The 21,787-nt window shown below is 49.9% G+C and overlaps 3 protein-coding genes across 10 annotated transcripts in view; 2 read left to right on the top strand and 1 right to left on the bottom strand.

Annotated features, from left to right (window-relative positions):
* TNPO3 (transportin 3) overlaps nt 1-4,218 on the top strand; it is an 82,727-nt gene extending 78,509 nt beyond the window's left edge. Inside the window, 3 exon segments of the mRNA XM_022581415.3 lie at nt 2,503-2,543; nt 2,546-2,594; nt 3,893-4,218. Coding sequence (XP_022437123.2) covers nt 2,503-2,543; nt 2,546-2,594; nt 3,893-3,911 — 109 coding nt within the window. The 3' untranslated portion in view covers nt 3,912-4,218.
* On the bottom strand, nt 1,756-20,733 carry IRF5 (interferon regulatory factor 5). Of its 8 annotated transcripts, none has more exons than XM_089917420.1 (10): nt 19,899-19,966; nt 18,065-18,168; nt 15,038-15,243; nt 12,865-13,054; nt 12,376-12,440; nt 11,853-11,886; nt 11,405-11,674; nt 10,786-11,178; nt 10,578-10,696; nt 9,411-10,281 (listed from the first exon to the last, which is right to left on the bottom strand). In XM_089917420.1, the coding sequence occupies exons 2-10, from the start codon at nt 18,093-18,095 to the stop codon at nt 10,036-10,038; spliced, it is 1,554 nt and encodes a 517-aa protein (XP_089773546.1). In that variant the 5' UTR covers nt 18,096-18,168; nt 19,899-19,966; the 3' UTR covers nt 9,411-10,035. The 8 variants fall into 8 exon arrangements, with proteins under 8 accessions (XP_089773547.1, XP_089773546.1, XP_089773548.1 ...); XM_089917422.1 differs by lacking the exon at nt 19,899-19,966 and adding an exon at nt 17,001-17,242 and having other exon boundaries at nt 18,065-18,846; XM_089917421.1 differs by lacking the exons at nt 9,411-10,281; nt 19,899-19,966 and adding an exon at nt 1,756-4,149 and having other exon boundaries at nt 18,065-18,862.
* KCP (kielin cysteine rich BMP regulator) overlaps nt 16,538-21,787 on the top strand; it is a 48,293-nt gene continuing 43,043 nt past the window's right edge. Inside the window, exon 1 of the mRNA XM_089917414.1 lies at nt 16,538-18,648. The gene's annotated coding sequence lies outside the window, so the exon portion shown is untranslated. The remainder of the gene's footprint in view (nt 18,649-21,787) is intronic.

Raw genomic sequence — 21,787 nt, forward strand, 5'->3', positions numbered from 1 at the left:
GAGAGGCCACAACAGTGAGAGGCCCGCGTACTGAAAAAAATAAATTAATTTTTTAAAAAAAGTATAGGAAGGATTGGGATGGCGGGACTAGAAGCCAGAAAATAGAACCTACAAAAATAGTGGCAGTTTTGAATGAATGAATGAATATAAATAAATAAGTGTAAATGAATATAAAAACAACGCAGAAATATTAAGTGCCAGGAGGACTGAGGCAGAAACAGAAAATAGTTCTAGTTTTTAAGGAGGTTTGTTTGTTTGTTTGTTTAAAAATCTATTTCTTTGGGCTTAATCACCAGGGACACTTAAGTTAAACATTTGGCTGAAGTGCTTGACACCAGAGCAGTTGCTGACAGGATTGGGAGCAGAAGCTGAGTTGATTCGAGAGATTGTGGCCTATCGCTCATTTCACCATGTCTCACCACAGTTCTCCTGTACTTGAATTTTGGTTTCAATACTTTTTCTCATGTTACGAAAGATGCTAAGAGTGGAGTTATCATTTCTCTTCCAGATTTAACCACGATTTCTGGTTGAAGAAGGGTAGTATTGAACAACATGTAAGGCATTAAGATAGCAAAAGAATCTTGAGTCTCCAGCATTATCCTAAGTTTATCTCTTTCCTGTCGTCTTAGTCCCTTATAATAATACACCACACAGTGACTTCTCTGGGGTTACGTATCTTCCACCTTCGTGACATTGGGAAGCAGGAGTGATCGGGCTCACTCACCAAGGCTGCCTCCTTATAGTCAGTATTGATTCGGAAATAGAGAAATGTAATGCTTTTATTGAGGCATGTTAAATTCACAGAGCAAATGGCAGAATTACAATAAAACTAGAAGACCTTCTTTACTTTCCTTACATTTTTAGGATGGAGGGAGACTAGAAGAAAGCCTCTGTTGAATCAAGTCCTAGAGTCTAAATCAAGGTTCTTAGTGATGTTTCAGACCTTATAATAGCTGGGGAAATCCAGATGTAGGCTCTTAAGGAGATAGCTCTTATTACCTTCTTTTATGTTGAATCACTGTTAGTGGTTCCCTCCCTGACTTTTAACCATTACAAGAAGGAGAGAGAGCTTTCTTCTGACATTGAATGCTAGGCTATAGGCTGTGCTCCCTTAATTTTTCTGAGCCAAAGAGAGGGCCACAGAAGGGTGAGCATATTAGGATGTGCTTTCTTTTCCACTGTTTTTAGCTTAGCCTCATGTTCAGTTACCAAAAACTATTATGAAGACTGACAAAAAAGAATGAAGCTGGCATCAGCTGGTTTCTTGATGACAATCTTAGATAAAGGAAGCCTTTTGAAAAAACAGGGTCAAATGAATATTGGGCTATTCGTGCCACCTAGGCATCTCATTGCTTGCCTGAGGACCAAGACCTGCTTCCTCCTCCTCCCTTTCTTCATGCCTTAACCCTTTCCTCTCTCCTCTCCCTCCTCCTCCCACAGGAGGAAACCTTGAGCAGCCTGTTCAACTAGAAAATCGCTTATTGAGACTCACTTTCTGGACTGGGCTTTATAAACAAAATCTGCTCTTGGGAAAGAATGAGGAAACCAGGGTACCTAAGTTAGCTCAGCTCATAGAGTTAAAATGATCAACCTTAGGTGAATATGCTTGCTTTTTTACTTTGAGGGTTCAGGCTTTCTTTTATTTATGTCAAGGACTTTAACCAGGTTTTGTTGTTTTTTGATTTTTTGGCCACGGGATTTTAGTTCCCCGACCAGGGATTGAACCCGTGCCCCTTACAGTGGAAGCACAGAGTCTTTTTTTTTTTTTTTTTTTTATTTATTTATTTATGGCTGCATTGGGTCTTTGTTGCTGTGTGCGGGCTTTCTCTAGTTGTGGCGAGCAGAAGCTACTCTTTGTTGCAGTGTGCGGGCTTCTCATTGTGGTGGCTTCTCTTGTTGTGGCGCGCAGGCTCAGTAGTTGTGGTGCACGGGCTTAGTTGCTCCGCAGCATGTGGAATCTTCCCGGACCAGGGCTCGAACCCACATCCCCTGCATTGGCAGGCGGATTCTTAACCACTGCGCCACCAGAGAAGTCCGAAGCGCAGAGTCTTAACCACTGGACCGCCAGGGAATAGCCAAGTTTTCTTGTTGTAGCAGCCTACATTTGTCAAATACTATTTTATTCACTGTTCTATTATCCTAAGCACTTTACATATTGATTTAATTAAGATTGATTTAATCTTCAGAACATCATGGGGTAGATAATGGATGAGGAAACTGAGGCAGATTGGTAACTTGCTCAAGGACACAGTGTAACCAAGATTCAGACCTAAGCAGTTTTTCTCCAACACCCACTCTTTAACAACCACACAGCTTATAATTATTCTCATGTACAATAGTTAATATTTACTCTTGAGTTACAGAAAGATTGAAAGCGGGGTCAAGAGATGATGGAGAGAGCAGAGCTGGGACAGTTCTCGGTATACCTCAAGGTTGTGGTTGCTTTTCAACATATTATATCTTTCTCATGAGTCAGGGACCAACCTACCTTTTCTTTTCTAGTGCTGAGGAATGTAAACAAGTTTGCTGGGCCTTGCGAGACTTCACCAGGTTGTTTCGATAGCTCATACTCCTGCACTGTGCCTGTCACCCAGGTGAGTGGTATATAGTTCCCAGCTTTTCCCCTGGCTGTTGGAAGTACTTGGGGATAGGCGTAGGTTTTTAATGCCCATCATGGGACTAGTACTATAGCTAGAGTCAGGGAAGGACGTAACAGTTTAACGCTGCTGCACAGCTGAGAAATGCACAGGCCTGATTTTCTTGGGTCAAGGCAGCCAAATAATTGTCAGCTTCTTTTGGATGCCAGTTTTACCCCCATAAGAAAGTTATTGTTGCAGAATATCTCAAGATAATTCCTCCCCTCTTCTCTTTACAGATATTTCTAGCATGGTAAGTATGTGTGGTAACAAATGAATATTTTTCAACCTGGCAACTGTTGGTGAAAACAGTGCTGACCTAAAGTAGACCGTGATACATGGCACTGCCTTCCTAAAACTGATCTTTCAGATTTGATAAATAAAGATGCTTGTTCTTATCATTTTTTACAATTTTAACGCTGAAATGCTAGGTTTTTGACCACGGCAGGAGGTAAAGGAAAAGAGCTAGCCTCTGTGCCTAGCCCCTGATCATCAGTTTTCTCCGTTTGCTTCTGATTCTGAAGTAAAGCAAGAAGCTTAGCTGAGGAAGGAAAGGACTGGGTGGTGGGGTCTGGGTGCCAGTTTCTTGACTGAAAGAAGAAAGGCATCTCTCCTGTAAGCCCACCCTTTGATGTCTTAAGCAGAATTTATTCTCCCTGGAGGCAATTCTCGATGAATGTGCAGCCCTCTCACTGGTGGTTTTGTGATTAAATGAATTTGCGGGTGAAGATGCTGTTGAGCAATGCCTCACCATACCAGAAATTATTTCTGAACTTTGGTTCTTTGATGAGTAGTGATATCATTTGGGATCCTCAGGTTTTGCAGTGTCTGTAATAGTAGAGTCTAAATCAGTGGCTCTTAAACCTTTTCTTAGTAGGCAAAGCCTTCTTTCAAAATAAAATCTTGCATGAAACCCCAATACCTTAAAAGACTTAAATGGAGGTTTTCTGGTTGGCTTTGGAGTGGGCAGCCTGGACCTGCTGGCTTACTCTTTACCCCCACATATTATCACTGAGGACACTCAGAATTGGAAAAGCACCACAGATGGTATTTCATTAAAACAGTAGCTCCTTTAAAATCACAAGTGAAAAAATCCAACTTCTTTTTTTTCTTTTTTTTTTTAAACTGAGTTCTTACAGCAGAGGCCAGAATGAGGTGCCTAAGCAAGTATAGAAACTTCTGTCTTGAGGTTGACTTTCTGAAGTATTTGCTGTCTCCTGGACCACAGTTATTGACTATCTTCTCTCTTTTGTCAGGAATGTCTTTTTTAATTAGAAGACAGGAAGAAAACAAAAACCAGACTGTGTCCCACAATCAGAAACCTCCATTGTGGCAGAGGGGCCTTCACCGCCACCAGGGCCTCCCGCCAGACAGGGAGAGACTCCAGCCTTCCAAGGCCATCCTGAGGAGTTCCTGTTTGGGGGTGTGAGGGAAAATCAGCGCGGTTTAAAAAAGATGGCTGCGGCCTGTGCAGCGTGGTGGGAGGTGAGCTGGTTTCCTGGTGAACTTGTTTCTAAAAGGAAAAATAATTTTAAAGAAATAAAAAAGAAAAAAAAAAAGGAAAACTAAACTGAAATCAGAACTGAAACATTCTCCTGGTAGCATATGACATGCACACATACGTACACGTACCTACACGCACACGCACACACACACATGCTAACATGCATGTGTGCACACAGAAAAATAAAAGTACAAAACTTTCTGTGAAACAAAAACGTTTACTTAGGGAAGTGGGAATTCAAATGAATTAAATAACTAATTGGAAGGAAAGGGTCAGGATCATCTCTTAAGGTTTTCTGCTGTTTTGTCCTTTCCTTCTCTCCCACCCTCTCTTCTTTCCCTTTCCCCCTCCCCCTCCTCTTTTAATGAAAGTTAGTAGAAATTTTTCCTACTGTCCCAACTGTTTTCTTCTCACCTTTAGAATTCTTCAGACAAGGAGAAATAAGCAAGGAGCCTGTTCTGTTTTATATCATGGTCATATCAATGATACTAGGACCTGCCAGGGCCAAAATTCATGTATATCCCCATCCTGACCCTATTCAGTCTCTTAAGTCCACTTCCCACCTACATTGGGTTGTTGTCATCTTTGGAGAGAAGAGCCAAAATTAGGGTGAGTGGGATATAAATATATATTCTAAGTTGTAGTTTTTTTAAGATTTTTTTTCTTAATTAATTTTTCACCCGTAGACATGAGAGAGGAAAACAGAGGGTGGGAGAATGGAAAAAAGTGTTTACAGGGCTAACTGTAGTTTACTAAAAGATGCAGAAATTATTTGACTTCATGGGGAGTGAGGCAGAATAGGGAGGCCCAAAGCAAGTCCTAATATTTTATAGGAGTTGCAGCCCTGCACAGGCATTAGATATTAGGGCACTGTTCTGTCTGGTGTTGTAGCCATCACAAGAACAAATCAACAGCAACCAAAAAAAAAAACCAATAAATTTTAAAAATTTAATCAGTGTTTGTTTTTACTTCATTTCACTGCCTCATAGATCTGAAATGGTATGGCTAAACCTCCTGAGTGAATAGTCTTAGTTGTTCTCTAATAGGCATCTGGGTACAGAGTTTGAAATTCAGGCCCCTGCCATTACTGCCCCAGACCCTTCATATTTCAGGGGAGTGGCTCTTTCTGCATCTTTTATTCTTCTGGTTTACCCTAAAACTCCTCCTGCTACATTCTGTCCTTTCATATGGCCTCAGTGGGAAGGAGGTTGGGTGACTTGGCATATTAAACAAAATGTAGCATATTCTTTTTACAGTGGGCACCCAAGTAGATTGTTTCCTAACCTACTGAGTACTTATTTGATCTTAAAAAAAACAACCCCGTAATGAAGTGTCATTGACATGCAATAAGCTGTACATGTTTAAGGTTTACATGTTTAAGGTATACAGTTGATAAGCTTTGACATAGGATACACCTGTGTATGTATGTATGTAAAAAATTATTTTTTTAATTAATTAATTTTATTTATTTATTTTTGGCTGTGTTGGGTAATAGCCTTCCCTGGTGGTGCAGTGGTTAAGAATCCGCCTGCCAATACAGGGGACACGGGTTCGAGCCCTGGTCCGGGAAGATCCCACATGCCGCGGAGCAAGTAAGCCCGTGTGCCACAACTACTGAGCCTGCGCTATAGAGCCCGCGAGCCACAACTACTGAGCCCGTGTGCCACAAGTACTGAAGCCCACGCGCCTAGAGCCCATGCTCCACAACAAGAGAAAAGATAGTGAACATACCCTTTACTCCCAAAAGTTTCTTCGTGCCTCTTCCCACCCTTTCCCATGCCCAAGTAGCCACTGATCTGCTTTCCATCACTGTGAATTAGTTTGCGTTTTCTTGAGTTTTATATAAATGAGATCACACAGTATATTATAGTAATTGGGCTTTGAGCTAATAACCTTGACCACAGAGTTGCATCTAGTATTTGGAATCCATGAAACAAACCTCCCTGCATAACATCAATGGTACTCAGAGTTTGATTCTCTAAAAAGGCAATATTGGAAGGGGAGAAAAAAACTTGAATATGGAACGGTGTTTGGAGTAAGATTATCAAATTCTGGGGATCAGCACGTTGCCCTCACCATCCTGCTCATTTTCTGGTTAGACAGTAAAACTTTGAAGCCTAGTCCAACCCTAGGTCCTTGCAATGACCAGTTGACTTTTCTCTGTTTAAGGATTTTGGCTTTTATCACCAAAAGCTGTGTCTAGGACTGGAAAACATGTGGAAGGGTTAATATAACTCTCCCCAGCCACTAAAAAGTAGCCTTTGGAATACATATCCTAGTGTATGTCAAGAACATCCTCTCCACAGCTATAGCTTTGAAATCCAGAACTCTTATTAATGGTTCTCACTGCTTACTCTTCAGTGTTAACAGATTGGTTCAGACTAATTCTTACAGATAGTCTTGTTACTTTTGGGCATAGCAAGGATACCCACCTAAATTTCAATTTAACAGGGAACTGTTTGGGATCAGGTACCCTAATGTAGATATTGTGTTCCTGCTTGACATTGTCTAGTGGGAGTAGAATGAGAGTCTTACCTAAGTAAGCACCTGAACTTACCTAAGTCAGAAAGTTCCCATGGATCTGTTCCCTTATTTCCGTGATTGACTTAGCCAAGAAATTTTAGTCATGATTATGTGAAACACAAATCACCCGTTGGGGCTATTCCCAGCAAGATTGTACTAAACTAAAGTAACTTGTAATTTTTATGTACCTGTTCTATAAAGATCAATAACTGAGAATGTAAGATAAATAAGACAGGAACTTTTGAATGGCATCAAGACCTCATGAATGCGAAGTATGTGTCCATCTTGTGTAGCCTGGGTGCTAAATCGTTTTACAGGGATGAAAGCCAAAATCCAGAAAAGTTAAACATTCAAGATTATGCAACAAGGTATGCCTGATTTTTGTGAGATGTATTACTAGCAAATGAGAAAGTTGCCTGTGAGAACATTCCTCTGACAAAAATGGGGAAAAGCTGTCAATATTTCTCTCCTACTCGACAAAGACTGAAAAGTTCTTTAGGTCAGTGAAAAGCTGAATAAGGGGAAGGAGTCTTGAATTAAAAGGGAATATTTTGTTGGGTACAAGGATGAACTTGGTGGGGATGAGGGGCCTGCAGGAAGGATGTAAGGTAAACTGCAGGGTGCTAGAGGGGTGTATTCATCCCCAGGGCCATAAGCATCAGTACTCCGTGGATTCCAACTTAAACACTAGCAGAGGCCACTACCAACCGGAACTTTAGCGTAGCTAGGGAGCAGCGCATAGCAACGCGTTGTCCTGCCTTTAAGCTCTGGAACTTAACAGTATCTGTTATTTTGGGCGGGGAGGGGTAGTGTTCATCCACCACTGGCTACAACACACAGATCTACAAGAAATGATGGCAGGTATGCTGTTTTTTTGTTTCTGCTTTCATTGTTGTTTTATTTTTAAGAAATCAAAATATAAGTAGAAGCCCAAGGAAGATTTTCAGCAGCCACTGAGCTTCCTGCAGTGTTGCAGAAGTCAGTCAGATGTTCCTGCCAAGCTTTGTAATTCATCAACTCGATATGACTGGTGAGAATGACACTTAACCTCAGTGTCTTCCTTACAAAAACCGTGAGAAACACATCAGATAAATCCCAAATGAGGGACATTCTAAAATGTACCCTCAAAGCCATCTAAGTCATCAAAAACAAGGGAAGTCTGAGAAACTGTGAGACCAGTGGTGGCTAGCGAGACATAATGACTAAATGTAATGTGATCATTTGGATGGGATGCTAGAGCAGAAAAAGAGTATGCGATAAAAACTAATGAAATCTGAATAAAGAATGGAATTTAGTTAATAATGATGTATTCATTTTGTTTCATTAGTTGTGACAAATGTTCCATAGTAATGTAAGGTATAATGTAAGATGTTAACAACTGGGGAAACTGGCTGTGGGTTATATAGGCACTCTATTAGCAACTTTCCTGTAAATCTGAGACTATTCTAAATTTGTTTATTTAAAAAAAAAAATCACTAAAATCTGCCCAGGGCACTTAACCATATAAAGATGCTAAGCCTTGTTCATAATGAGAAATGGTAGAGATAGTATTTCTCACCTATCAGGTTGGCAAAAATCCAAAAAGTTGACACTATAACCTGTTGAGACAGTGGGGAAACAGCCACGCTCAGAGATTTATCAGAATTTTGCCAATATCTAGCAAAGTTAGACACATATTTATCCTTTGGCCCAGAAATCCCATTTCTGTGGAGCCATCCTAAAGATATACAGGCAAAAATATGAAAATACATAAATATGCACAAGACTATCCACTACAGCGTTATGTATAATAACTAAAGATCGGAAACAATTCCAGTACCCACAAGTCAAAAGTAGTCGAAACAAAAACCTGTATCCAATTAAGCCTCTAGAATCCAGGGTCCAGATCAAAGTACCAATTTACAGAAAACACAGGAGACAAAATATGTTAACAGATGCAGTCACGAGCATCTAGGCAAAAACAAAATGCAGAACAAAAAATGCAATTTCTTCCACAATTAAATGGCAAGGGAATAAAATTTCTCTAGTTGTCTTAAATTTTTAAATGCTAGATATTTGATAAAAATTAATTAGGTGCGATATTGTCCTTCTTTTAGGACGTGCTTGTCTTTTAGAGATATATACTGTTTATACCTGAAATATGTCTAGGATTTGCTTCAAAATAATCTCAGGGTGGGGGTGTGGTTGGGAGTTTAGATGAGAAAGACTATGAATTGATTATTGTTGGAGCTACTACATGGGAATTTCATACCATTCTCCCTACTTTCACAAACGTTTAAAACATTCCCTAATAAAAAGATAAGAGCAGAATTGTTCAGGTCAGAAAATTAACGTCTATGAGCCAGATTCAAACAGTGAGCTACCAATTTGTATGCATTGTCCTAATATGTTTAATAGCATATGAGTATACATGAGGGTGACAGATTGTAATGGTCCCTAGTTGAAATCCAGCCCTTCCTTTTTCACCACTTCTTACGGGAATTGATTTGGACAGGATTTTAGATTCTGCACACATTTAAAAGTCCACGCCCTTGCTTCAGCCGGCTTCCTCCTGGAAAGCAAAGCCAGCCAGCTGAGTGCTCATGAAGGCCCCACTGACTCATCAGCCTGGAAGGCGAGCCCTCCCTGTGTCGGAGGCCCCAGAGCAGGAGGGCAGGTGCTGGGGGAAAGAGGGCCAGCTGGTATGAGACATACGGTCTAGTAGAATAGCATGGGAACAACCGGTACTAGAAAATAATAGCTGAGTCTGTTTTTTAATATTTATTAATCCAAAAATACGTAAAATTCCACTTTCTACCCCAGGTTCTTAGACTCTGAAGGGAGGTAGCTGCCAGCCTTAAGTATCTGGTGTAATACCTAAGTGCTCATCTCTGTCTCTGGAGGAAGAAAGATGAGGAAGTGGGGCTCAAGCTAGGGAGCCCCAATATCCGGTCCATGCCCTGCAGCGGACCTGCCAGGGAGACCTGACCCACAGCACTTGGCTCTTTTTGCCAGAAGAAATGGGGGCAACCACAAGTATGGGTCACTCTGGGGCAACTCCCTCTGTACAACTAGGCCCCCTGGAGCCAGGGGGAGTTCTTTCCCTCCTCACTGGTGCCGATGGCTCAGTTCCCCCAGTTCCCCCACCCAGCCCAGGAGAGGCATATCCAGGAAGACAGAGTCCTCAAAGCAAAATTGGCTTCCAGTTTCCATCAGCTTCTAAGGAGAACCTGGAACTCGGGCCTCTTTTCCCTCTTCTTTGTGACCCAGATCCACTTCCAGAGAACCCAGAGATAGAACCCTGCCGCCCACCAGGTGCCCACTGAGGCCATCGCACCTCCACATCAGTCTGCACAGCCACCCTGGAAGCCTGGGCCAGTCACTGCAGCCGCATTACTGCATGCCGACCGGGTGCATGGGCCAGGGCCCCTGGCCAGCACTGAGGCCTGCCACAGGAGGGGCTTGGGCCACAGGCTGCAGCTGCTGCTGGGACTGCCAGATGTGATGGAGCTCCTTGAACTGTTCTACCATGCGGTCTTTGAGGTCTGGGTTTGAGATCTGTAGCCGGATGCTATCAGCCGACCAAGAAAGCTCCCCTGAGAACATCTCCAGCAGCAGCCGAGCTGCTACAGGCACCACCTGGGGGGCAAAGAGGAGAAAGGACAGGGAGAACCTTGGCAGGGCTGTCCAACCCAGCTGTGCATGCAGGGGTCAGGTGGTGGGCTGCATCCACCAGGAAGATGGGGCACCAACTTCTACTTCATAAAAAGGCTGCTTATGTGTGGGCAGCACTGATCCTTGATTAACTCTGACCACGGAGTTTACACCACCCAGAGGGCCCTGCGCCTCTACCCTGGGTGGGGCAAGGGCCTAGCCCCAGGATTCCCCAATATTCAAACCAAAGCAGAGTTGGGGGGTGGGAGGTGGGAGTATACCTGTACAGTGATGAGCAGCTTCTCTCGGGGTTTGCGATCAGGCCACTCCTCCCCAAAGCAGAAGAAGATCTCAAACGGTGGTGGGGTGTTGGTCTGGCCCTTCTGGAACAGGATGAGCTCTGCATTGAGATTGAGACCCTTAATCAGAGGCTGGCACCATGCCCCTGGATGAAAGGAGACCAAGAGGAACACGACATGGGGCCCTCACCATTGAGAAAATGCTCCAGGCTGAAGAGCTTGGTCTTGACCTCCCGCTGGATGGGGTTGGGGTGTGAGCCATGGGCTGAGGCGCAGGGCCCGCTCCAGAACACCTTGCACTGGCACAGGCGGATGGCATACAGATCCTGGCCTTGTAGCTGGAGGATGAGCCCGCGGTCCAGGACATCCAGCAGCTGGTTGGTATAAAAGCGCTGCTTGTCGCTGGGGATGTCCTCGGGGCTGGGGAAGCGCACTTGTTCTAGGCTCACAGGGCCAAAGAGCTCCACCTGCTCCTGGGTGGCCTCCAGCTGGCTGTAGAAGAGCCGGCAGCCATGGGGGTTGCTGATGGTGAGGGCCCGGGGTGGCCTCCCCCGGTACTGGAACTTGATCTCCAGGTCGGTCACTGTAGGGCAGAGGGGCAGCCCCACCCCACCCGTGAGCCCCACGCCTCCCCATTCTGCAGCCCACTGACTTTCTCTGCCCTCTCTGCCCCATGGCCAGGCCATCTTCAGCTCTCCCACTTCCTTCCTCCACCCAAGCAGGGACTGGCGTGGGCTTTTTTGTTCTCCTCGTCATCCTCCACGTTCCCAGCGCTGCTTTTCCCAGCCCAGCCCCCCCGGGGTCCTTACGAGGCAGCATGTGAGGGCTGATCAGCAGGTCGGGCAGGAGTTGTTCGCCTGTGGGGGGCAGGCTGGCAGCCAGGGTCCCAGGCTGTGGGCTTGGCAGGACCTCAGAAAGCAGCTCCCCATAGTCAGCAGGGTTGCCAGGGGCAGGGCCCAGGAGGCTGGGGTCTGGAGCAGGGGGACCCAGCACCACAGGCGGCTGGAGAGTGGGTGGCCACTTGACATCCTCTTTGGATAAAGAATAGGGTGCCATGGGGGGACCGGGCTGCACTGCTTCTACGGAAGGTGGCGGCGGACAAAGCTTCAATGCCACTTCCAGGAGCTGCCTCCCAGGCCCATCTACTCCCAGCCCTGGGCCGCCCCCCAGCCTCCCTTCAGCCCCCTCCCAGGTACCCGTGGTACCTGCAGCTCCTCCTTATACTAAACCCCCAACCACACCGCCTCCCAGCCCCACCTGTGAGGCTCAGGCTTGGTAACATCCTCTGGAGCTGAAAGGAAGACACAGGCAAAGGAGGAGGGAGGAGGTCAGAGAGAGAGAAGGGAGGACAGGTTATTAAATTGATCTGATGCTAAAGAATGAGACCCACAAGGCAATTCCCTGGTCTTCCGCTTAGGCGAGGCCAGAACCTGCCTCCAGGCCCAGCTCGGCCATCCCAGGCACGTCAGTAGGCTCTCAGCGCCCCAGTTTCCACCTTCTGCAGGTGGTAATACCTACTAAGCCCCAACTGCTGAGGGCAAGACCATGTGTGAGTATACTTTATACCAACAAAGTCCCAGAGAGGTTCAAGGTGGTGACTTTGTTCCTGTCTCCAGAATCCCGAGAGAAGAAACTCAGAGAAGAGCTGCAGAAACAGCAGCAGGGCTCCAGAGGAATGGAACTGCTCCATCCTACAGCAGAGTAGGACAGCAGAAATGCCCTAGCAAGGCCCACTGCATCAGCGCAGGCAGACGCTGCAAAGAGCGGCCCCGGAGCTCACCTCTTCCTCTTCCTCCTCCTCCTCCTCTCCTGTACCGGGAGTGTAATCCTCACTGGGCTGTGACTCTGCAGAGTGAGGGAGAGAAAAGAAGGAGTTCAGTGGGGGAGGAGGAGGAAGGCCACCAGGGGTCCATGTGGCAGCTCCTGCTGTGGCTTCTCCTCCTGCCCAGAGCTGCCCGAACAGAGTGAGTGAAGGGCCGCACAGCCACCAGCAATCACTAGGGATGCCCCTGACCCCACGGCACTCTGCTCCCTGGGCCACCCGACCTACATTCACTGGAGCCAAGAACCAAGAACAAGGATGGGTTGAGGAAGACAAACCTGGGGGCCTGGTCCATGCCAAGCCATTCCTGGCCTCACAAATGATCCACTCCTGGGAGCCCTGGATGTTATGACCTAGCAGCATGCCCCCGACCACTGCTCGTTGGAGGACCCCCTGGCCCTTCCTGCATAGCCTCCCCGGTGTCCCACACAGGGCCAGACAGGATACCTGCAGGAGTGGGGCCATTGGAGCAGACCTCATAGATCTTGTAGGGCTGAGGCGGCATGTCCCGGGGCCCATCATAGATGAGGCGAAAGTCACGGCTCTTGTTAAGGGCACAGCGCAGGTTGGCCTTCCACTTGGCCGGATCGGCCTCGTCCACCCCCTCGGTGTACTTTCCTGTCTCCTTGGCCCAGGCCTAGGTCAGGAAGACAAGACAGGCGACCACAGAGAACCTCACCCCTCACAAAAGCCCCTCCTGGCCAGTGGGAGTCGCTGCTGTGCGGTGAAACCTTCAGCGACACACTGGTGGAGCCCAAGTGTCCGTTTGCAAGGTGGGAGACAGGAGGCCAGTCCCTTGGGGCTCCAACAAGCGAAAGGAAATCTAGGTGCTTTGAAGGGCATTGTACTCACTGGTCCTACGCTGGCAAATAGGTACAGTCTCTGAGGAGGATGGGGTAACATGGTGGATAAGAGCATGGGATCTGGAGCAGAACTGAATCCGGAATCTGCCACCGCCCGCTGTGTGCCAGGGCGGGTTACTTTGCCTCTCTTTGCTTTGATCTCCCCAACACAGTGCCTACCTCGCAGTGTGGCGGTGAAGACTCAGGACTAATGCACATAAACTCTCTGAACTGTGTCTGCACTTGGGATGGACTCCGTACACTTCAGCTGTTGGTGTTATTATAATTATCATAATTATGATTATTTTTTGGCCTCGCTGCACAGCTTGCGGGATCTCAGTTCCCTGACCAGGGATTGAACCCGGGCGGTGGCAGTGAAAGTACCAAATCCTAACCACTATAGACCACCAGGGAACTCCTGGTGTTATTATTTTGGAGGGCAGTTTGGTTGATATCAAGATTACAAATGTTTCTGCCCTTGAACCCAGCAATTTGGCTTCTGGGAATTTATCCTACGGATGCAGAAGCATCCGCACAGAAGTCTGCACGTACGAGGTTATTCACTGCAGCTGTTTACAAAAGAAAAAGACCCCAAATAATCTAAATGTCCATTAATGGGAGCTGGTTAAATTATGGCCAACCCATAGAATGGAATACTGGGCAGCAAGAAAAAAAAAAACAAAAACAGGGAAGTTTTGATACACTAACATGTTGTAATCTTCAAGAAATGAGGTACAGAAGAGTATGTAAACATCTACCATTTTTGTCAAAAGTTGGGGAAAGCATAGGTATACATTTGCTTGTATATGCACAAAAATCTCTCAGGAAGGATAAACAAGAAACTGATAATACTAATTGCCCCAAAGGAGGGGGTTGGGTGCCTGGGGGACAGTCTCCCGTAAGGGAGACTTTTTGCTGTTAACCATTTTGCACTTCTTAAATGTTGACTTGTATGACCATGTTACCTATTCAAAAATAAGAAATGGATTTGAAAGGAACCTTGAAAAGGTAAATACCAAATGCAAAGACTAAGAAATACATAGCCAAAGCTTTAAAACAAAGCATTCCCTTTGACCCAGAAATGTTTAATGAGGAACTAACCCCAAAGAAAATCATTTAAGATGTGCCATGGGTAAGAGTTTAGAGGGCGTCCATGGCAATGTGGTCTTCAACACAAGAGACCCTGAAAGCCACCTGAGGTGTCCAAAAACTGGGACTGGGTGACTAAAGTGTGCTAACCCCTCCAATGGAACATTCAGTGGTCACTAAAGGTGCTGTGGCATTTGTTGGAGAGGAAAGCTAGTCCTGATGTTGGGTGAAAAATACAGGTTATAAAATAGAATCTATGGTTTGATTCCACGTTTGCACTTCATATACACACACATGCAGAAAACTGGAAATGTAAGCAAAAAATATTCACAGTAGTTACCTCCTAGTATTAAGATTAAGGGGGAATTCTGTGGTGTTCTTTTAGCGTCTGTGTACACCAAACGTGCACCCTGGACAGGCACTCACGTGTGATGAAAATGACACAAGAACAAGGAGGAAGAGAAAGAGTTACAGGAAGGTCTCCTGGGGGGGTCCCTCAGTCCTCACCTTGCTCTGGGGATCAGGTTAGAAAGATGTGCACTGTGATGATGCCTGCGGCCCCTTAGCCCAGGACTGGGGTCACCTGCAGCAAGGCAGCTAGGAGAGTGGCCAGTCTGAGATGTAGAGGGAGTTCTCTTCTAGGGAGGGGGGCCTCAGAGGTCCAGGCGGTACGCCTGTCCAGGGCTTACCTTGAAGATGGTGTTATCTCCATCCTGGCTGGGGCCGTGCCGCGTGGCATGGCGCCAGGGGATATAGAAGCATTTCTTTTCCCCATTGACCCACTGAAGCCCCGGGTACTGGCAGCTGTTCACCTGGGCCACCAGCCAGGGCTTCAGCCTTACGCGGCGGGGCGGAGGAAGGGCAGCGGGGGCAGGCTGGTTCATGGCAAAGGCGTCTGCCAGAGAGAGCAGAGGGGGAGCACATCAGCGCGTCAGCTGGCCGTTCCCTGCAGCAGGGGACGTGTGGGCGCTCGGGGGGGCCGAGGCACGGGCCGGGCCGTTAGGGCTTTCCCTTCCTCCAGCACGGGCGGCCGGAGTCACTGCCGTCCATCCAGGTGCTCAAGTCAGTTCTCCTCTCCAGCCACCAGCTTTCCTGTCAGGGTCCCTGCATGTGGGCTTTGTGTTTGGGGGGAATGAAGGAGGGGGTGTACAGCTCTAGTGGATGCTGTGGGTGCCCCACCGGGACGCCCCGTGCCAGGCAGGGCATCAATTCCCCCGCTGCTGTGAGGCCGGCACAGCACAGAGCCACCCTCGCTGCCTCACTCCCAGGCTGGGCCCACCCTCCACTCTGGGGGGACAGCCCACAGCCAGTGGGTGACTGACACACGGGGACGGAAGGCTGGTTCCCTGGCTTCAGGTGGAGCAAATGTGTGCTCCAGGCTCCTCAAGGGCTCGGGCTGAAGCCAGTCTCCAGCTGAGGCCACATCCTTGCTTAGATTTCTTCCTGCCCCACCCCTGCTCCCTCCCTCTCCTCCAGAGAACCCCTCACCAAACCACCTTCTAGGAAACCCGGCTAAGACAAAGGTAGAACCTGTGAGCCAGGGTCAGAGACAGAAAGGACCAAGCCATCATAGACCCCCATTCTGAGACTCAGAGGGGACTCTGTCTCTGGTCAAGGAAGGAACAAAGAGCTGAGCCGCGATGAGAAATCAGGCTGCCTCCCGCCCAGGGCTCTAGTTTCTGAGCACATGTGAGTTAGATGGGTGTGCAAGCGTGTGTGTAAGAGGGCACACACTGCCCCGGCACCATGCTCCTCTCCCACTTCCTTGGTACCACTGTCCCTCGCAGAAGATGCTCCACAAGTAATGGAGAGGGAGTGGTAGCGATGAGGATGGCGTGGGCCAGGGTCTTTTCCAGAGGTCGTGCTTCCTGGAACAAAGGTGCCCACACTTGGCCTCTGGGGTGGGCACCCCAGCACTCACATGCCCCTCTCCAGAGTGCCATGGGCGGTCCTGAACTCTTCACCATTGAGATGAGTGGTTTGGGGCTCTTACTCAGCCTCGCACTGCCTCATCCCCATCTCGTTCACCTTCCAGGTGGGGGGGGGCAAAACCTCTTCGAGGCCAGGAGTGCCTCCTGCTCTTCTTCCTCACCACTCGCCCCCCTCCCAGACACCCGGCCATTCAGTGGACCAAAATAGGACTTAAGAAATACCAACCAGATGTTGGAAGCATCTGTCCTCCAGCTGTTTATTCCCCCCACCCCCGCCCCACAACCAGCCCTGCTCTCCCCAGGATCCTCCTCTGACTCAAGGGTGAGACCAGACCCAAGAGGAAGGCTGCAGGGGCTGTGATGCAGGTGAGGGTCTCAGGGAGGCAGGCCTGTCAGGGAAGAAATGACTGAAGGAAATGGGATATCTGGGTAGGTGAAGTGAACACTCAGTGGGGTGGGAATGAGAGGTACCACCATGTGACAAAGAGACTAGGGTTGAAGTCAACACCCGGACAGCCTCTACTGAGACAGACTAGACCCAGGTTGAAGAACTTCCTAACAGCTAAAGCCACCCAACCACAGGCCAGACTGCTGCTGGGAGCAATGGCTTCTGGGAGTACACAAGCCCTGGCGGGTTTCTTGGCCTGCACTGGGACACACACACACACACACACACACACACACACACACACACACCATCCTCCCAGGCCTGCCCCAGTACCTTGTTGGGTTGTGGCAGGTAAGTGCCACCTCGACGTCGCTAAGGTGTCTCATCTGCAGGCCTCTCCTCAGAGCAGTGCCCAGTGCTGGGCCGGGACAGGGAAGGCAGGAGAGCGTCCAGCCCTGCCCCCAGGCTTCAGAAGATGGGTGGCTCGGTTCCCTTTTCTGCACTAGCCTCCACCCAGCCCCAAGGGAAATGAAAGTGGCCAGACCGGACAACTCGGAAACCTGACTCACTGTGAGCTGGGGGAGGGAAGGGATGTGGAGAGAATCACATTTGGGTCCCCCAGACCAAATTCTCAATCTCTCACCTTGTAGCCCATCCCCCAACCCCCAAGCCCACTGGCAGTCATTGTACATTGTGTGGTTCACAGCACTGGAGAGCCTCACCCAATATGTATTTGTAGCATCCCCACCCTCCCAAAGGCCTGGGTCCTAGAATAGAAGGGTGGCAGTCACCAGTAGCAGCCCATTCTGGCTAAGAGAAGGTGGACAGAGGAAAGCTCTGTTGACCAGAGGACAAGGCAAGCTTTCCTGATGACCCACACACATGGTCAGCCCGCAGCTGTGCCATAGGTGGTGGTGCAGCTGGGAGGCCAGAAAGGTCGAGTCCTCTGCCCAGGGCAAGGAGGAAATCAGGGAGAGGAACACTGCCACTGCTTTTCAACACAAAGATGTTGAAATTATAACACTGACCTCTTGACAGTAAGGTGCAACCCCTTCAAGCAGTACAGGGAGGGGCTGTGGAGAGAGCCTCCCATGACAAGCCTGACCAGGGCCAAGAGAGGGTCTGCCCAGCATGCCACAGAAGGGTCTTCAGCCACAGGGGGTTTGCCTGCCTCCAGGTGCACCAGGACCAGGCTCAGCATCAGCTCCCCAAGGTGGCTTCCTCCCACAGGACAGGCTTAGATCTGATTCACACTATCCCAATGCCTGGAGTTCCGAATTTCGGTGCCTTTGTGCTCCATCCCTACTTTCCCTCCACGTAGAAGCAGCCGCCCAGATTCCCAGGGTGTCCCAGAAGCTATAGCACAGCCCTGAGAAATTCCATCCTACACCCCCTACCTGCTGCTGGGAAGAGGACTTGATTTTCCATCAGAGGGCAGGCTAGTCAGGGGGTCTGCCCTGATCCTTGACAGCTGAGCCGGTCTGCAGCCCTCAGACCTAGCCTTGTGGAGTTGAGCACCGGAAGAGGGGAAAGGCGGAAGTGCATGCATCAGCTTCCATGGGAACATCAAAGGAGGTGTGGCCTGCTGAGGACCCGAGGAAGCCCCCAGAGGTGAAGGGGCAGCCCAGGAGCTCCTCCTGAGGGGGCGAGGCCCCACACCTCCTGAAGTCCCAGGAGCCAGCCACCAGAGGAGCCTGAAACATTGTGAGCACCAGGGACCCCCTAGGGGAGGAAGCTCTGCGGCCCTCAGTAGTGGGCAGATCAGAAAGCCCTTGCACCTCCTGAGTTTATCTGATTCAGACGTCTCCCCACAAACTCCACACCAAGCTCCTGGAGAAGGCAAGGGGTTCCCTGCCGCGGCAAGACCTTAAGCCCCGCCCTCTCATGGTGAGTTGACCACACCCTGAGAATAGCTGAGGCTCTGGGACAGCTGATGCGGCGAAAGAAGCTTCTCTCGGCTTCATTTGGGGCGCACGTTGGGGTAAGGCCAAGGCGCAGGGGGAAAACCCCAAGATGGGGCCTTTAGGTAGAAAAGGGTGGTTTCCCATGGCTTCTCTTGACTTGCTGGAAGCCCCAGCGCCCTAGCCCGATAGCTCTGCTCTGGCCCAGCTGCCCCTCCCGTGGGGCTCTAGCTTCCTGCATCGGCCCCGCCCTCGTCCTTACTGGTCCAGGTCACTCGTCCCAGCTCTGGGCGCTCGTGGAACTCAGGCCCGGCCCTGCCCTCTGGACCGCCCCCGCAGGTGCTCCCCGGGTGGCTTGCCCGCGCCTCCTGGGCCAGCCCACAGAACCACCACCCCCCTACCCCGCCCGGGGCGCTGGCTTAGGGTCTGCCTCTCTCGGACCGCTTCTCTGGCTGGTGGCGCCCCCGCCCTCGTCCCCGCTCTGATGTGCCCAGGGTGGCGGCGTGGGCGGGAAAGTCCCTCTCGCCCCTGATCCCGAGTGCCGGATCCGGCGGCTCTGGCGTCGCGGAGACAACCCCGGCGCAGGTGTTCACCATCTCCTATCCCGCATCATGGTCACGCTGGTCTCACTTTCCTTCCACTTTTAGACTCTTAACTGTTTCGTTTCTAAGTTCGGGGGAACTAGTCTAAGAAGTATCACGCCCGTGGTTCCTCTCTGTTAGAGGAGGGTCAGCGCCTTCTTTTCTCGGCCACGAGTCGAAGGACGGCCGGCGCCTCTGCCTGACACCATCTTACTACACACCCTCTGCCCGAATTCTTGCCATTGGCCTTAAGATCCAGGGAGGATGAACCTTTTTAAACCTCATTCTCTTACTCGAAAGGATGAGAGGTGCCAGGGGAAGAGGGATTGGAGTGCACAGAAAGGGGGAATCGGGGCTTGCCCCTCCCATGGCCCAAGCCGGGAGCCCGGGCGCTGCCCATCCTTGGCGGTGGCGAGACGAAGGGAGAGAAGCAGCAGAGCTGGCGCCCCTGGCAGCAGTGCCTACTCCGCCGCCCGCGCCTCCGGGCTCCCCGGGCGCCTTCGGGACGAAGGCTGCTGGTGCAGGGCACCCCACGCTAATCAGGACGTAGGAGGCATCTTGGAGGCCGCCAGAACGGCGGGGCGCGCCCTGCCTTACGCGACCCCCCCGCGTCCCCCCGTCACCGAGCTCCGGCGCCAGGAGAAGCCGGCGCTGACCCCTCCCGCGCGCCCGCCCCGCTCCGGTCCCCCTCCCGCCGCCAGCGGGTGCTCCGCGGGCGCGGAGAGGAGCGCGCGGCAGCCGGGACCTACCTGTCTGCGGTGCGCCCGCTTGGCTGCGCCCGGGAGCACGGGCCAGGCGGTGGGGCCGAGCTGCGCCCTCCCGGAGCCGCGCTTGTCTGTCCGCCCGCCCTCCCGGCACTTCCGCATCACCGCCCCCGCCCCTGGGCCGAGGCCGCCGAGCCTGGGTGCGCGGGCAGCGCCCCGCCCTGCCCCGCGAAGCCACCGTGGGGTCCCCGCGCAGACCCAGCGACCGAGGGGCCGGGCTGAGCCTCGGGCCAGGCTGGTCCCCCTGCAGCCCAGGGCCTGGGGGAGACGCCAGGCGGCGAGGTAGCCTTGACTGAGTACTGGGCTCCTTCAGCAATCGGGAAGCGCGAAAAAGTCGTTCGACACCCCTAGCCCCCCACCCCACCCTGCCGCGGTGCTCGGCTGGGCCCGGGAGCTTCCCAGCCTGTCCCTCCGGGAGCTCAAGATCGGTGCGGACATTGGCGATCAACCGAGCCACGTACCAGCGCGGTGGGGCGGACTGATAGACAGCCCCCGGCCCTCGCCCGCCAGCCTGCGAACTCTACCGAGGGTCACTGGCACCCAGCCGAGGGTCGCTGGCACCCAGACTCAGACAACCCCTCCACGACGTGCCTGCAGACAGGGATCCTCAGGCTACTCTGTTCCTTTCTAATTCTCAACCTTCGCACCTGCCTGCCCCAGGTCCCCTCCCTGATCACCTTCCGGGTCTCTCAGGGTCAGCTCCTTGGTCGCTTGTCCCACCCCTTCACTCACCGCTATGTTGACTACCCGTCTGCCGTTCTGAACGCTTTTCGGTTCCACACGTGGGCCTCCTCGCTGGCCTCAACCTTCACACAACCTGTTCCCTCTTCAGGAGCATTCTTCGTTTGGGAACACCTGCTCGTCGTCAAATGTTGCCTCAGCATCACCTCCTTTGGAAAGCTTACCTTGACTTCCGTTCCTAGGTCGGGTTCCCAGCCTCTGAGGCTCGTCCTCGCTGGTTTTCACTTAGGATTTTAATGTCTGATTCCCACTGGAATCAGCTTACTCAGGGACCACTCCTGTCTTTTTGTCTTCTATTTTCTATAGTAATTTTTAATTAAAATATTTTTAAACGAAGGAAATTTACATCAGTTGATTAAATTTTAGGTAGAAACTAAAATACATAAGTTCTAAAAAAAACACTATTTGCACTTTAAAGTTTAGAGCCTGTATTTTTTAACAAATACAGCCGTATTAGTTAGTTGATGAATCAGAACTTTGACCTTCCCCTCCCCTCTCCATCTCTGCAGGAATACCGAGGTTGGTCTTTACCCCTGATCTGTAATCATGACTCTTCATGTGTTGTCTGTTTTTCTTCTCTCCTGCATCTCTCTCCCTCTCCCCCACTCTTGCATAGCCCTAATATAAGAGGGAATATAATTATATGTATTTTATTATTTGTATCTGCTGAATCTTTCACTATTTTATATTTTTAAAATTTAAAGTGTGGATGCAGAAAATGAGGATAGGGAGATTGTTTTTTCTTTCTTTCTTTAAATGTGAAACTGCTATTTACTTGAAAATGGTTGCCCCCAAAATGCGAACCTTTTTCATTGGAGGTCAGTTGTGCTTAATAGAAAGTATTCTGCGTTGGACTAGAAAATATATCTGGAGCAATAGTCAAGAGGAGCCGCCTTTTATTGTTAGATGCACCACACACAGCTTCAGGGAGCGTGAGACTAGGATTCTGCACTCTGCCTCCCCACGATCCCGTGTCCTCAGGTGAGGCCTCCCCCACTTAGGGTCTCTGAACTTTGTCAAGAACCATTCAGGGGCTGTGTGTAGAAGAAGGGGCACTGCCCTTGAGCTTGCATCCAACTCTGTTGCATTCAAGCTCAGTGACCTTAGGCAGGTCCTGTGACTCTCATTCCCTG

The sequence above is a fragment of the Delphinapterus leucas genome, chromosome 9, assembly GCF_059928025.1.
Source record: "Delphinapterus leucas isolate spDelLeu-1000000601 "Yukka" chromosome 9, BTC_Dleu_Yukka2, whole genome shotgun sequence".
NCBI lineage: Eukaryota > Metazoa > Chordata > Mammalia > Artiodactyla > Monodontidae > Delphinapterus > Delphinapterus leucas.